The sequence below is a fragment of the Macaca fascicularis genome, chromosome 2 (genome assembly GCF_037993035.2).
Source record: "Macaca fascicularis isolate 582-1 chromosome 2, T2T-MFA8v1.1".
Lineage (NCBI taxonomy): Eukaryota > Metazoa > Chordata > Mammalia > Primates > Cercopithecidae > Macaca > Macaca fascicularis.
The window spans coordinates 181,183,796-181,199,814 of record NC_088376.1 but is presented as its reverse complement, the minus strand read 5'-3'; the positions used below and the strand labels follow the sequence as shown (position 1 = coordinate 181,199,814).

At 39.6% G+C, this 16,019-nt stretch overlaps 1 protein-coding gene across 6 annotated transcripts in view; it reads left to right on the top strand.

Moving 5' to 3' along the window:
• Positions 1 to 10,389, top strand: part of NFKBIZ (NFKB inhibitor zeta) — a 32,629-nt gene extending 22,240 nt beyond the window's left edge. For 3 of the 6 annotated variants that reach the window (XM_065539242.2, XM_005548252.5, XM_074033537.1), the window contains 11 exons: positions 1,758 to 1,897; positions 2,407 to 2,437; positions 2,551 to 2,654; positions 2,756 to 3,531; positions 4,230 to 4,335; positions 4,708 to 4,854; positions 5,045 to 5,108; positions 5,398 to 5,567; positions 6,439 to 6,549; positions 6,678 to 6,845; positions 8,702 to 10,389. In XM_065539242.2, the coding sequence (XP_065395314.1) occupies positions 1,769 to 1,897; positions 2,407 to 2,437; positions 2,551 to 2,654; positions 2,756 to 3,531; positions 4,230 to 4,335; positions 4,708 to 4,854; positions 5,045 to 5,108; positions 5,398 to 5,567; positions 6,439 to 6,549; positions 6,678 to 6,845; positions 8,702 to 8,755 (1,860 nt within the window). In that variant the 5' untranslated portion in view covers positions 1,758 to 1,768 and the 3' untranslated portion in view covers positions 8,756 to 10,389. Of the gene's footprint in view, positions 1 to 1,757; positions 1,898 to 2,406; positions 2,438 to 2,550; positions 2,655 to 2,755; positions 3,532 to 4,229; positions 4,336 to 4,707; positions 4,855 to 5,044; positions 5,109 to 5,397; positions 5,568 to 6,438; positions 6,550 to 6,677; positions 8,405 to 8,701 lie in introns of those variants that run through there. The other 3 variants (XM_005548253.5, XM_005548251.5, XM_045385393.3) reach the window with 1 other exon arrangement.
• The last annotated feature ends 5,630 nt before the right edge of the window (positions 10,390 to 16,019 follow it).

Here is a 16,019-nt window from a genome sequence, read left to right as displayed (position 1 = left end):
TTAGTGAAAAGCTGTAGCAGAGGATAAGGGTTTGGGGATTGCGTTAAAGGTCATGACTTATTTCTTCGTCAGTATTTATGGAAGTTTTAAGTAAAAATACTTGACCGTCAAAGAAAAGAAAACTGCTGTTATTAAGGTGAAGCAGGGCTGAAAACCAACTCAAGTTATGCCTTTAGTTTGGCGAGTTTCGGAAGTCTGCCCAGAATTTCTGAGGTCTTATTTTTGTTCTGTATGCCTTAAAAAAAAAAACGGATAAGCCATCTCTAGCAGAGAAAGACGTTATGTTATCTTTCGTTGGCTGCGAATTGGTTTCCTTTCTTAGTGAACCAAGTTGCATAATTTGGGGGAAAACAGGATGCCCCTGTGGGTAGGCTAGAAAAACGCCTCGATAATTGAACCGTTGAGAGTCTAATCAGCATGGTTTTAAAGAACATCTCTTTCCGGTGTTTCCCGCTCTTAGCCACTCCTGTTTTGGTTGTCATTTATTTTAAAAAGTGATTTCTCATTTTCATTTTAAGTCATTTAAAATCATGTGAAAAGTGATTTAAACCACTGTGTAGCAGATCCAGAAAGAATGTGTTTAGGACCTTTTCTTCCCCATTTGGCCTTCATCTGGCTGAAACTGTTTTGCTAGTCGCTTGGTTTACCACACGGCCACAGGGGATTTCTGAAACTGCATTTTTTTTTTAATCTCTGTGACGTTGGATTATTAACTGCTGTCATTCCAGAAAAATGCTGTGTTAGATTCTGGCAATTCTGGTATCTTTTGAAATCCCTAAACTTAAAGCCAACTCATGTTTCACTTACCCTATCATTGAACTATTTATCTCACATATTTATGATAGATACCTATGTTCAAATTATGCGTTGTTTCTTGCCCCACCTTATTTTTTCTACACTTGATGGAGTGGCTGAATTATTCATTTCCTGACTTTTTGTGAATTTATGTTGAACACACATACTAAGAGGTTGTGACATAATAGTGATCAGAAGAGGTGTACTGTACTTCTATACTAAATGCTAAAGTGTATTTCAGAATTTAAAAGTGAAACAAGCATATTTCCTTTTTACTTAGAAGACCTGTGTAAGTAAGTCCAAAAACAGTCAGTGAGGGGAAATCCTGTTTGCATATGTAGAAATGTGTTTAAGCTCAGTTAATTTAAGCAGCTTTTTTTTTTGGCACGGTTGAATTGAAGGAAATAATAAGACATGAATCTAAGACATTGTTAATTGTCAGGTTTTGGTACATTGAGATCTTTGAAAGAAGTTGTTTTGTGCCTTCTTGGGGAAGCGGAATTGATAGACTTTAAAATTTCTATGTGATCATAAAACCAATGGTTTAAAAAGCTAAAAGTGCATCATTTATCACTTGCTCCCCAAGGTTTTTCCAAAGTCAAGAATAATTATAGATCTATGAGAGTCAGGATGGCAAAATCGGTGATCCATTCTCATGGGTGGTTAGAGCTGAAAGATAGAGAGGCTTCATTTGGGTTTGCCTCTTGGTTCTGAGGATCCTTGACCACGTTTTTATGAGCTTTAATTTCTTAGGGTACCCAGTAGAGAAAGGTATCAGGCAACTTAGGAGCCTTGAGCAGAGCTCGGGACTCACAATGATTGACCAGAGCAAGTTGGAAATGTTTTGCAATCTGCTGCTTGGGGACTTTATACATTAGGCAACAGCTATACTTTTGGGATTAGTAACGTTTATGTCTGTGAAGATACTTAACCAGGAATATGTTTTGTTTTCTTTTGAACAGTTGAGCCCCATATGGGGGTTGGCAGGCAGCAGAGAGGCCCTTTTCAAGGTGTTCGGGTGAAGAACTCGGTGAAGGAACTCCTGTTGCACATCCGAAGTCATAAACAGAAGGGCTCTGGCCAAGCTGTGGATGATTTTAAGGTGACATCTATTTTTCTGTTTTGAGTGTAGAGTGGTGGGGAGGGGTTAGTCTGTCAAGGTTGTTATGATGGCCTAGGTCCAGTCATCAAGTAAGTTACTTGAAATTTTTCATAGATGACAGAGTCCATAGGACAGAGACCATATTTGGTCTGTTGTATCCTCCTGAGCCCAGTGCCAGACACCTGGTAGGTGGGCAAGAGAAACTTAAATAAATAAATAAATGAAGGCAAGTTCAGGGACTCAACCGAAATGGAACTTTTTAACTAGAAGGGAAAAATCACATGCTCTTATTAATTTCATCTTGACCTCCGTTGAGCTAAGGTGAAAGTGAAAATGAGGAAGTTGCAAGATAGAATAAAAATTGACATAGAAAATAAATATTGATAGAAAAACCGTATCAGAGATTTATGGTAAGATATAAGGGGTGTTAGAGATAAGCTTACTTATTGATGTATATTAAGAGGAAGTCATTTTGTATACACTAAATTGGAAACTTTTTTCTTTTATAGACACAAGGTGTGAACATAGAACAGTTCAGAGGTAAGAGTTACTTGTATTCGTAATTTTTTCAGGGCTTTAGAGTCAAATCATAGAGTGTAATTACGGGTAACATGTATAAGATGATCACAGAGGCTGTATTCCTTTGGGTACAGAATGGAAGAACACAGTATCATATGGTGGGAAAAGGAAAGGGCCCGATTTGTTCTCTGATGGACCAGCTTGCAAAAGGCCAGCTCTGTTGCATTCCCAATTTTTGGTAAGTATCTTACCATTTTCCTCTGACTATCCTTTGGAAATTATTCCTGGGATAATTTTAGAAGGAAGTGAGTGTGCAAGTTGCATTTTACTTCTTTCCAGACACCACCTCAAACACCAACGCCCGGGGAGAGCATGGAAGATGTTCATCACAATGAACCCAAACAGGACAGCAGTGCTGATCTGCTTCAGAACATCATCAACATTAAGAATGAATGCAGCCCCGTTTCCCTGAACACAGTTCAAGTTAGCTGGTTGAACCCCGTGGTGGTCCCTCAGAGCTCCCCTGCAGAGCAGTGTCAAGACTTCCATGGAGGACAGGTCTTTTCTCCACCTCAGAAATACCAGCCATTCCAAGTCAACAGCCCCCCACAAGTGATAGACCAGGCTTCCCTGTACCAGTATTCTCCACAGAACCAGCATGTAGAGCAGCAGCCGCACTATACCCACAAGCCAACTCTGGAATACAGTCCTTTCTCCAGACCTCCCCAGTCCCCCACTTACGAACCAAACCTCTTTGATGGTCAAGAATCACCGTTTTGCCCGAACGAAAGCTTAGTTTCCTTTCTTAATAATGAAAGGGAATCTGAGAATATTGCTAATCCCGTTCCGACTTCCTCCAGTGTTCGGCAGCAGAATGATGCTCACTTGCACAGCTTCAGCATGACGTCCGACAGCCTCTGCGAGGCCATGGCGGGGCACGAGATGGCCTCTGACGCTTCAAACACTTCCCTGCCATTCCCAAACATCCCTGGAAATCCAATGAATACCACACAGTTAGGGAAATCATTTTTTCAGTGGCAAGTGGAGCAGGAAGAAAGCAAATTGGCAAATGTTTCCCAAGACCAGTTTCTTTCAAAGGATGCAGATGGTGACACGTGAGTATCCTTTTATCTCGTGTTCTTAATTAGGTAAGCCACACTTGTTGGACTAGTAAGCATAGAATTTTTCTAGGGTATACCAAGGTATACCTTAGTGGTTGGCTAACCAAGATGACTAGTATAGATAGAAACCGCCACGCAGTGATAGCTAATATGTCAAGAAAGGGTTTTCCTTCAAAGAAATTTTTTGGCTGAACAAATAACCTGTTCTAAATCATAAAAATATCTGTGTCATCTTGAATAATTGGGTTTGGAAGACCAGCGTAGACTGTAGAACAGAAACAATTAGATCATGATTAGGGATAAACTGTGAGTTGGTTTGCAGATTGATCTTAATCTGTCCTGATGCCTTTGTGGCCTTGGGCAAGTTATTTAACCTCTTTATGTCTCAGTTCCTGGAGATGTAAAATGATAATACCTCTTGTATAGGGACTTTATGAGTATTAAAAATAATAAATGTAAGGTGATGAGCATGGTGCTTGACATTCTTCTTTTTCTTATTTCTGATAGCCTAACCCATCCTGTTCCAACTGGGGTGTATCATCAATGTAGCAGAAAAGACAAATTATGCTTTGTAATGTTTCATTTGAGTGTACCAATATATAAAAAGGGGGCTAAAGGAAGATTTTTTTTTCAAAAGAACAACTTAGTGAAATCAGAAATAATTCACCCCTTTTCCTTTCTATGTTCCCCAGGTTCCTTCATATTGCTGTTGCCCAAGGGAGAAGAGCACTTTCCTATGTTCTAGCAAGAAAGATGAATGCACTTCACATGCTGGATATTAAGGAGCACAATGGACAGGTGAGGACCTTGACAGAGTCTGAAATGGCAAAGAGGGGGTCATGGTGAAGTGAATGATGACCAGCCTTATGTGTAGATCATCTTAGAGCTCAACATCAAGAGAGTTTAGTTAATATTAACTTTGAGATGTTGACTTTTTGCTATCATCAACCTTGAAGTTATTAACTTTGTAGCTATTTGACCAAACACTGAGTGTAATAAAGCCACACCCTCGGCTTACTTTAGTTTCCTTGTCTTACAGTATTTGATTGCTTATTCAAAGGATTTATTTTCTCTATGTGGGTTTTTCCCTCAGTCATAGTTTAGTTTCATATTCCTTGTTATGATAACATTGTATGTTTAAAATACCTTTTTTCCTCTGGATATCCACAGAGTGCCTTTCAGGTGGCAGTGGCTGCCAATCAGCATCTCATTGTGCAGGATCTGGTGAACCTCGGGGCGCAGGTGAACACCACAGACTGCTGGGGAAGAACACCTCTGCATGTCTGTGCTGAGAAGGGCCACTGCCAGGTGCTTCAGGTAAGAGGCAGCAGACCAGGCTTCCATCATTGCAAGGCCAGAGAGATACAGTTGGATATTAGAAGTTGGATATAGGTTGCCTATTGCAATAATCTATTTTGAGTTAACTTACTCATTTCTTGGGGATTCTAATAGTTCGGTATATGTGCAGCTTGTGTTGCTAACAGATGTCTGTTTTTAAAATCTGCAGGCGATTCAGAAGGGAGCAGTGGGAAGTAATCAGTTTGTGGATCTTGAGGCAACTAACTATGATGGTAAGCAACTGAAACTTTATTAGATTGAGAGCCACTTAGAGAGGGGGACCCATAAGGTCTAAGGGTACTAAGTATCATGCTAAGAAGGAAGGTAATTAAAGCTAAAATATTCTGTAGATAAAACTAGCACTGAGACCCAACAAAGGGACTATATTCAGATTGCTTTACTAGTTCTTGTGAAGCCCATTTGTAGGTTAAGTTAGAGGCCATCCTCAACTTTTGTCGTTATAGAAGGACCAAAAGACCTGATGGGATGCTCGACCACTGCTTGATTATACTTTTCTTCTAGGCCTGACTCCCCTTCATTGTGCAGTCATAGCCCACAATGCTGTGGTCCATGAACTCCAGAGAAATCAACAGCCTCATTCACCTGAAGTTCAGGAGCTTTTACTGAAGAATAAGAGTCTGGTTGATACCATTAAGTGCCTAATTCAAATGGGAGCAGCGGTGGAAGCGAAGGTAAATTCAAAGAAAAGGTTTAAGATGGGGTAGGGGAGAAGCTGGTTATAGCAGAAGAGCAAAAGACCTTGCTTCCAAGTACAGATTCAGACTTCCTTTTTTTTTTTTGAAATTAATGGTGTGAGTAGCAACGTATGGGGTGGTTAAGAAGCCCAGATTTTAACAGATCGTTTCATGTGTTTTTTTGATTTGCTTTGAATCTGTGGATTATTATCCAAAAGGTCATTTAGGTGTAAAATAAATTAGTCTTTGAAAGGAAAAGAAAATGCCTAAAATTGATATTGTCATTTTGGCTTCCGTTTTCCTACACTGAGAATAAAGGTAGTGCTTTTTGTAAGGGTTTCTTCATTGTTGTGGGATGTGGAATTCATCTTCTGTTTTTACGCTGGAAAATATTCTTTTAAAATTTGGTTTTATTCACTGAATATGTGGGGAAAATTGCCTAAGTCATAAACCGTTTGGACCCTTGAGGTTTACTGTCTAGTCAAAGAGGTGAGAGATACAGCTAAATATGACTCTGCAGGGAGGCTACCAAGTCCGGAAATGCAGGTGAATACATAATACATGGTTTACTGATATGTTACGACATAGGATTTAAAAATATCATTTATTTTTCTACATTTTATGGCCACTCTGTATAAAAAGATACATTGTGATAAGAGGCATACAGGCAAATTAATAGGAAATTTAAGGGAAATAAAAGATTCCCTTTAGCTTGGGATTAAGCAAGGCATTGTGGAGAAGGGAGCATTCAAAGTGAGTCTCTGAAGCCGAATCAGACATTCAAGAGACTGGGTGAAAAGTGTATTCCAAGGCATGGTATCTGGATTTTCTTTTTTTTTTTTTTTGTCTCCCTCTTGCCTTTGACAAGGATCGCAAAAGTGGCCGCACAGCCCTGCATTTGGCAGCTGAAGAAGCAAATCTGGAACTCATTCGCCTCTTTTTGGAGCTGCCCAGTTGCCTGTCTTTTGTGAATGCAAAGGTACTTTTAGAAAGCTTTAATAACCACACCAGAGTGGGAATGGCCTTCTGTATACCTTCTCAAAGTTTTTGAGCTCCTTTCATGAAATTTCCCCCTTCCTGATGTCTGGTATTTCGTTTTATCTTCAGGCTTACAATGGCAACACTGCCCTCCATGTTGCTGCCAGCCTGCAGTACCGGCTGACACAATTAGATGCCGTCCGCCTGTTGATGAGGAAGGGAGCCGACCCAAGTACTCGGAACTTGGAGAACGAACAGCCAGTGCATTTGGTTCCCGATGGCCCTGTGGGAGAACAGGTGAGAGGCACAGGAGGGAGAGGAAGTACTTTTTGGCACTCCAGTCTGAAACATAAAGGGAGATTAGGCTGTGCAGGGCAGAGGCCAGCTGTTGCTCTTTAGGTGGGCTCTATCAGTATCTGTGTCTCACGGTAGCCATCATAGCATTTTGGTGTTCCTCTTCCTTTGGAAACAGAGCAATTAAGAAATCTGAGGGTTTATCCATAGACTCAAAATGGTTAGAGGTCAGGTAGTATTCTGTGACACAGACTTAGGGTTAGAGTAAGTCAGAATGGTTTAAGGTGCGGAAAGAGAAGGTACCAAGGTTCCTGCAGATACCAAGGAAAGAGAATCTTAGTCTTTTAAGGTATGAGCCTTCAAATATTGTGGATATTAAATGAGTTGTTATATGTGGAGTGCTGACAGTAGTCCCAGGTACAGAGTAGGAAGAGCTCAGTGAACATCAATAGTTAGAATTATTTCTGTCTACGAAGTGATACTGAACCAAAAATGCAAAAATTATGTAATTTCAAGCCTAGAAATACTTTACACTTTAAACAGAATTAATGCTTTATTCATCAAATATGGTTATATGTTATCATTGAGGATTGAATAGTTTCATGAGTAAACTTTTTAGATAATGAGAACTTATTCTTTTAAGAACTTAAAATGTTTTTGATAGAACTCTTTTCCTGGAGGGAATGAGGGGGATTGTGGCTGTGGGTAGGTCATTACATACTTTACTAATCACAAAATAAAATATGTGGAATGCCGTTTAGCTTTTTCTTTGATTCTGAGCTGTCATTATGACCATAATGTTATAGCAGCCCCTGTGTAGAGAGCTCTGTGTAATTTAGAAAGAATCTTTCAATAGTTTGTAAAGAGTTTTCATGTATATTTTAATAGTTAAAAGAACTTTGCAACTTTCAAGTTTCAACTGAGAAAACTGATATTCAGAGAGGTTCCAAGGACCATCATTAACTTGTAAAAAGGCAGAGTCCTAAGCCCAGTATTTGCTTCTACTTCACTGTTTGTGGTATGCAGTCATATAACTATGCTCTCAGGGATTATTGAGGTATTAAGCCATTTAGCTCTTCATTAAATATTCTCAGATTATCTCCTTTTTGCTTTGGTATTTTGTGTGTGTTGGGCAGGTAGGGGGTCTTTTCCCTGGCTTTTATCGTCGTACTGTGATCATATGTTTCCTTCTAGCAGCTATCAGTTGTATCGCCTACCCCAATCTCCTTTCTTCTAAATTGTTGCTTCGTATCTGCTGGAGGCTGAGAGATAGAAAATAAAATGTATCAGACTGGGTTATAAAATGAACCACTCTGAATGAGCTGGGATCTTCTCTGTGATCCATGAAGTTATGTGTAGATGCTTTAATACTTGGATATCATGGCAGCTGTTTTGGCTCGAATGGTATTAAGGATTTACTTGTGTGTGTGTGTCATAAAATGTGGGTTTTGTGTTCCTGTTAGTTGAGGCTGACTTCAAGATAAGCGAGATGTTATGATTTGCCTTAATTACTGCCTTATATTAAATGTTCTCACAAATAGCAAGACTAAAAATTAGGAAAAGAATATAGGTGTTATTTAAGTTTATGGAGATTTTCAACTTCAGATAATTTTTAATGGAGATGTTTTACTTTCTTGGACCCAAAGATTATTATAGGAGATCTGAAATAAGCTTTAAAAGTTTAGTATTTTTAAGAGTCACCTCAAAATCTTGAGAAGTATTGTGTGTATTTCTTCATATACTTACAAGTTAATAGGAGTAGTGTAGATTGTATAAGAAAGGAATGAAACTCAGAAGGAAATAACATTGCGTTGGCCATAAGAAATAAACCTCACAGATTTTATTTGTTTCTCTTCCAGATCCGACGTATCCTGAAGGGGAAGTCCATTCAGCAGAGAGCTCCACCGTATTAGCTCCATTAGCTTGGAGCCTGGCTAGCAACACTCACTGTCAGTTAGGCAGTCCTGATATATCTGTACATAGACCATTTGCCTCATATTGGCAAATGTAAGTTGTTTCTATGAAACAAACATATTTAGTTCACTATTATATAGTGGGTTATATTAAAAGAAAAGAAAAATATCTAATTTCTCTTGGCAGATTCGCATATTTCATACCCAGGTATCTGGGATCTAGACATATGAATTTGATCTGAGTGGTAACATTGCCTTCAATTAACAGTAGCTTGTGAGTAGGCAAGGACTTTGATCTGTGGCACAAAACATTGTTAATATTTTCAAAGCAGGTACATTGTAAATGTTTCTTTAAGAAAAATGAAAGCATGTGAAAGGAAAAAGGTAAATACAGCATTGAGGCTTCATTTGGCCTTATGCAGTCCCTGGGAGTTACTGGCACTGGACAGGCTTCAGTCATTGGACTAGAAGAAAGGTGTCCATGGTTAGAATTTGATCTTTGCAAACTGTATATAATTGTTATTTTTGTCCTTAAAATATTGTACATACTTGGTCATTAACATGGTCATATTTGAAAATGTATAAGTCAGTAAAATAGAAAAGAACAAGTGAATTGTTGCTATTTAAAATTTATTTTATAATTCCAAGGAGTTTTTATTGTGTAATCACTAAGTCTTTGTAGATAAAGCAGATGGGGAGTTATGGAGTTGTTCCTCTGTTGGCTGAAAGATATATTTGAATTGTAAAGGTGCTTTTTCTCATGCATTGAAATTAGACATTATTTGTAGGGAATTGCATGCTTTTTTACCTTCCCGAGACAGGGTCTTGCTCTGGCACCCAGGCTGGCGTGCAGTGGCATGATCTTGACTCACTTCAGGCTTGACCTGGACTCAAGTGATCCTCCCACCTCAGCCTCCTGAGTAGCCGTGACTACAGGTGTGCACCACCACACCTGGCTAATTTTATTTTTTGTAGAGGCAGGATCTTGCCACCTTGCCCAGGTTGGTCTTGAACTCCTGAGCTCATGCCATCTGCCTGCTTTACCCTCCCAAAATGCTGGGATTACAGGGGTGAGCCACCGTGCCCGGCTGGCAATTGCATGGAAGAGAACACCTCTTTATGGCTTACTCTCTAGAATTTCTGATTTACGTGTTCTGTTGAAATTTTTGGTTTTTTTACGTTTATAGAAACAACAAAAAGTCAATATTGAAACGTGTCTTCCTGTTCTGTTTTCTGTTGTCAGATGATGATAATGTGCCGTGATGTTTTACATGTATCATTCAGAAAAAGTTTTATTTTTTAATAACATTCTATTAACATTCTTTTGCTTGCCACTGGCATGCCTGAGGAATGCATTTGGCTATGATTACACACACTAAGTTTTTGTAATAAATTTGACTCATTAAAAACCTTTTTTTTTTAAAAAAAATCTGATTTGTGACTAACTTATGTTTGCAGCTGAGTACTTAACTTCTTTTTAAAAGATACCCTTTGGATTGATCACATTGTTTGACCCAGTATGTCTTGTAGACACATTAGTTATAATCACCTTGTATCTCTAAATATGGTGTGATATGAACCAGTCCATTCATGTTGGAAAAACTGATGGTTTTAAATAAACTAATTCACTAATATTATATGTCTTACATGCATTTTCTTTTCCTAGTGCCTTATTTATATTTCCCTAGATAGAAAAAAGTACTATTGATGATTTTAAATGCCTTTGAGTGAGTTAATATGTGTTAATTTGGGTTTTTTGGATAACATGTTTCCTGAAAGTATACAAGATTTAACATCAAAATCTATTTGCTAAGTTTACTGGTAGAAGTGTGTTAGGTTTTGAAATTATCATGGAAGTTTGATAGATGCTGTCAATCATTCAGATGTTTAGATGCTAAAAAAAAAAAAAAACACAACTAAGTGGGAGCAGTGAATCATAGGAAAAACAGTTTGGAGATGACCAGGATCATCCTTAGAGAAATATAAATCTGGGAAAGGTTCTTCCCTTTGCCAGCAAGCCATTTTGACGTGTGAGAACAAACACATCAATATCTGTCAGTATGTCATTACAATTACTGCACATATATTCTAGTTCTTATAGCCTGTTTTGAGAATCTGGTGAAAGCTATGAATTCTTTCCCTGGAAAAATGCAAATATGTGTATACACACAAATGCTATGTACAATATTTGGGGCTTTACTACCTTCAGAAGACCATGACTCACAAGAATCCACTCTAGTTTCATTTCTGCACATCAAATATTTTTCTTCTTTCATGTAACAAAATCTTTAGAATAATTTGCTTTGCAAATGCAACCTGTTCACCAGAACAGCAGAAATGATGTACTCCCACTGAATATAGCTGTCCAGTGAGCTTTACCCAAGTGAGCTTCTATATTCTCTTAATCTCAAATTCTCTCATAGTTGAACCAGTATCTAGCAAGTATGTGTGTGTGTGTGTGCGCGCACGCGCGCAAAGATGTAAATAATTTGAGGCTAAGACATATAAGACATTTCTTAGCCTTAAGATATTTACGTGAGAGATACCTTACATGGCATTTATTTTACTATGCAGACTATGTTAGATAGTATTGAAAAAGGAAGTACAGAGATTGAGGAGGAATAATTTCTTTCTGACTGGGGAGGATTCAAGGTAGAGCATTTGAACTGTATCTTCTGAATAGTTGATTTGGATGTTCATATAAAGGGAGGAGAGGCAGGTGAAAGAAACAAACAGTATGAACCAAAGCGTAGTTGTCTGTGGGAATAGCAGGTGATTTTAATGTAGTTAGTTAGACTCTGGAGTGGCCAATAAAATTCATCTTGTGTTCCACCTCTGGTGATATTCTCGAGTATCAAGTTGAGAAAGATCCTTGGGCTCGTAGGTGCTTGTCAGGAGAGGTTGCTGTGATTGATTCGTGATATCTGCCACAGGAATATGAGAAATGGCTCTTGATTGAATATATCTTAAAGCCTCACAGAAGCCAAGACTGTGCTCATTGCTGTAACTTCAGTGCCTAGCACAGTGCCTGGCACGTGGAAATGGTTCATAAAATATTGGTTAAATGAGTGAACCGATGTATGCCAGTCCTACTTAGAGTCACTGATTGTGTTGGGGGAGGTGATGTTTTGAGCCAGAGTTATACTATTAATTACTAATGAATTATTGACTATCATGGTTCTGAATTTAATTCTGCCACATGATTTCACAGTGACATGGATGATATGTTAATGAAAATGGGCATGGGCATAGTTGGACTCATTAAAGAAAATAAATCGGGCAGTCTGTCTTTACAAAGGGCTAATGCCGGGTGCAGTGGCTCACGCCTGTGATCCCAGCACTTTGGGAGGCTGAGGCAGGCGGATCATGAGGTCAGGAGATCGAGACCATCCTGGCTAATACGGTGAAACCCCGTCTCTACTAAAAATACAAAAAATTAGCCGGGCGTGGTGGCGGGCGCCTGTAGTCCCAGCTACTTGGAGGCTGAGGCAGGAGAATGGCATGAACCCGGGAGGCAGAGCTTGCAGTGAGCTGAGATCGTGCCACTGCACTCCAGCCTAGGCGTCAAAGTGAGACTCCTTCTCAAAACAAACAAACAAACCAACAAACAAAAAACCCCACAAAGGACTAATGTTAGTGCTGTAGTTTGATACTGACTAAGAAATCCCTACAAGAGTCAGAGACCAAATCTTCCAGCTCAATTTGTTAGTCAAATCAGTAACATTTAATATCCTTTCTATATTTTTGCTTAATCAGGGCAGGAAAATTTCCTCAAACGTCTCTGACTTTTAACAAATGTCAACTTAAACATACGGCCACTAACTTCCATTTTCTGATAACCTCAGTTGTTCTGTATTGAATATGACCTCAGAGAGAAATCAGCTTCAGTCACTGGCTAAGTTTGTGATGGTACCTCTGAGATCAGGCCTGGGTACAAAGTTTGAGAATACTTGTAACCATGCTACTAGGTTTTGGCTATACCTGCTGATGCCCTGGATTAATCCTTGAGAGAAGGGGAGACACTGCCCTATTAGTCACCAGAGGCCCTGCACCTAGCACAGTATCTGACACATTGTAGACATTCAATAAATAGTTCCTAAATTGAATTTAATTTCAAGACTTTGTAAAAATTTTTTTTCTTGGCATATTTATTCTTCAGTCTATAAATATTTTTATTATTCACATACAGTTTATGACTTAATCCAGTACTTTTATGCTTCAAGCCTTTGGAGTCTGTGCAGACCCAGGAACATTGCATGGGTGGCACATTTCTAGGAGGGGTAAGATTGGTTGTTTTTGTTTGTTTGTGTGTTTGCTTTTTTGAGATGGAGTCTTGCTCTGTTGCCCAGGCTGGAGTCAGTGGCAAGATCTTGGCTCACTCAGTCTCCACCTCCCAGGTTCAAGCAATTCTTGTGCCTCAGCCTCCTGAGTAGCTGAAATTACAGGCACGCACCACCACACCTGGCTAATGTTTCTGTATTTTTAATAGAGATGGGGTTTCACCATGTTGGCCAGGCTGGTCTTGAACTCCTGGCCTCAAGTGATCCGCCCACCTCAGCCTCCCAAAGTGCTGGGATTACAGGCGTGAGCCATCAAGCCTGACTGATTGTAGATTCCTCTCAAAATGTGTCTTGCTTTCTTCTTTGTACTCCTTGTCCTCTGGCCTGTGGTCCCTGCTCTCTCCATCACACCATTCCCCTTGCCTATCAGCCCAAGAGGGTTTGGGGATGAGAGAGTGCAGCTGCTGAGTGCCCTGGGTTCGAGGTTTCAGTCTTTGGTGGACATTGGTATCTTATGTGAAGCTTGTTAAACATGCAGATACCTCGGCCCCACCCCAGGCTTCCTGAATCAGAACCTCTCGGGTTTTCAGGTTTCTGGCAGGTTATATGTGGTGATTCTAGTGCAGTTTTAGTCTAAATTAATTTGGAAATGCAGACTTTGGAGAGTAGCTGGGGTTGGGCAGTAGCCATGTGGTGGTAACAGAATGGGTTGCTGGAATGCATATGGGGATGAAGTAGCAACTGATGGTGTGCCGTGTGCCAGGCACGTTGGATCCTATGGTATAGAAACTAGCTTTGAAGATACAATCATGAGTCGCCTTATTTCTTTTTTTCCTGATTTCAGAAATCACTTTTCTAAGGTGATTCTAGTGTAAGTTTCTCAAGTATGTTAGTTTCCCAGGACTGTATAACAACCACAGACTTGGTGGCTTAACTAAGAGAAATTCATTTTGTCGCAGTTCTGGAGGCCAGAATTCTGAAACCAAGGTGTTGGCAGAAACGTGTGCCTTCCAAAGGCTCCTGGTGGAATTTGTGCCTTCTAGTCCAGCTTCTAGTGACTCCAGGTGTTCCTTGCCTTGTGGCAATATAACTCCAGTGTCTGCTCCATCTCCACATGGCCTTCTCCTCTTCTCCCTGTGCCTCCTCTCTGTATATCTCTTACAAGGACTCTCACCACTGAATTTAGGGGCCACATGAGTACTCCAGGATGACCTCGTCTCAATTTTATTTTATTTTATTTTATTTTTTTGAGGAATAGTTTCGCTCTTCTTGCCCAGGCTGGAGTGCAATGGTGCCATCTCAACTCACTACAACCTCCATCTCCTGGATTCAAGCGAGTCTCCTTCCTCAGCCTCCTGAGTAGCTGGGATTACCCGCATGCACCACCACACCTGGCTAATTTTCTATTTTAGTAGAGATGGGGTTTCACCATGTTGGTCAGGCTGGTCTCGAACTCCTGGCCTCAGATGATCCGCCCACCTCGGCCTCCCAAAATGTTGGGATTACAGGCGTGAGCCACGGCGCTTGGCCTTTTTGTTTTTGTTTTTGTTTTTTGTTTTTTGTTTTTGAGACAGAGTCTCTCTCTGTCACCCAGGCTGGAGTGCAGTGGCACAATCTCAGTTCACTGCAACCTGTGCCTCCCGGGTTCAAGCAATCCTCCAGCCTCAGCCTCCCAAGTTGCTGGGATTACAAGCGTGCTCCACCATGTCCAGCTAATTTTTGTATTTTTAGTAAAGACAAGGTTTCACCATTTTGGCCACGGCGCTCTCAAACTCCTGACCTCAAGTGATCTGCCCACCTTGGCCTCCCAAAGTGCTGGGATTATAAGCATGAGCCACCATGCCCAGCCTCAATATTCTTAATTGTACAAAGACCATTTTTCCAAATGAAGTCACATTCACAGGTTCTGAGGATTAGGATGTGGACATATCTTTTGGGCGGCCTTAACTTAAAACTTACTACACCAGGAAAGAGGATTTATAATAATTTCTGTTACCATTATTTCTCTTAAAAAACGAGTAAGATTAATATTTCCTTTTTTAAAAAATTATTTTATCATGGTAAGAACATTCTATTTTCCTAAGAAATTGTAAAGTGTACAATAATAGGGACAATGTTGTACAACAGATCTCTAGAACTTATGAGTATTTCTTTCTGAGCAATCCTATATATAGCCTGTCTTCAGAATCTATGAGTACCTTTTACATATTATTATTCATCTAATGTATGGTGAAATATCTCCATTTCATTTGTTAGCTATAATACTAAACACTGACCAGGCAACTCATTTACCACTGATAAACTTTAAGAGAAACAAAAATATTTATCGAGCTGTAACTCAAAAATTATGATAATGATTAAAAGAGCTTTTAGTATGTTAAACTTCCAGCAAAGCTTTTATGATTATCGCTCGTCATTTTGCTCTCTGGTACACATGTGAATGAATCTGCTGCTCTTCACCTCGGATCACGCTACCGAGAGCTGCCCGTGTGAGAAGCAACATGATCCCAAATCAAATTAAATTCCTGTGCTTTACAGCATCTGATCTTGTAATGAATAACAGTAGAGTAGTTAGTCACGGAGAACTGCAAACGTTTAAAAGTCAAGGGTCAAATCCAGTTTCATACAATAACAGTTGATTCCACTTTGCTAAAACTAAATTGAAATAGACTGTTTGAAGTCTAGATATTATCTTTTTAAATGATAGGATTCTGGCTCTTGCTCCAGAAATAAAGATGTCAGCAGCTCTGGAAACTTGGTAGCTGGATCCAGCATGTGTTTACCTGTTGGATCAGCGTAGTTCCTGTAGGCTTGACAATCGGGACAAATTTCAGATTGTGAAACAATACTAGATTCCTTACCTTAATCGATCTGGGGCTTAAGTTTCAAATTACTATTTATTTTTATCAATTCATGGTATCTTAATTCACATGGCCTGCTCTCCCTATTTGCAGCCGAACATCTCTCAGGCAGGACTTTAATTT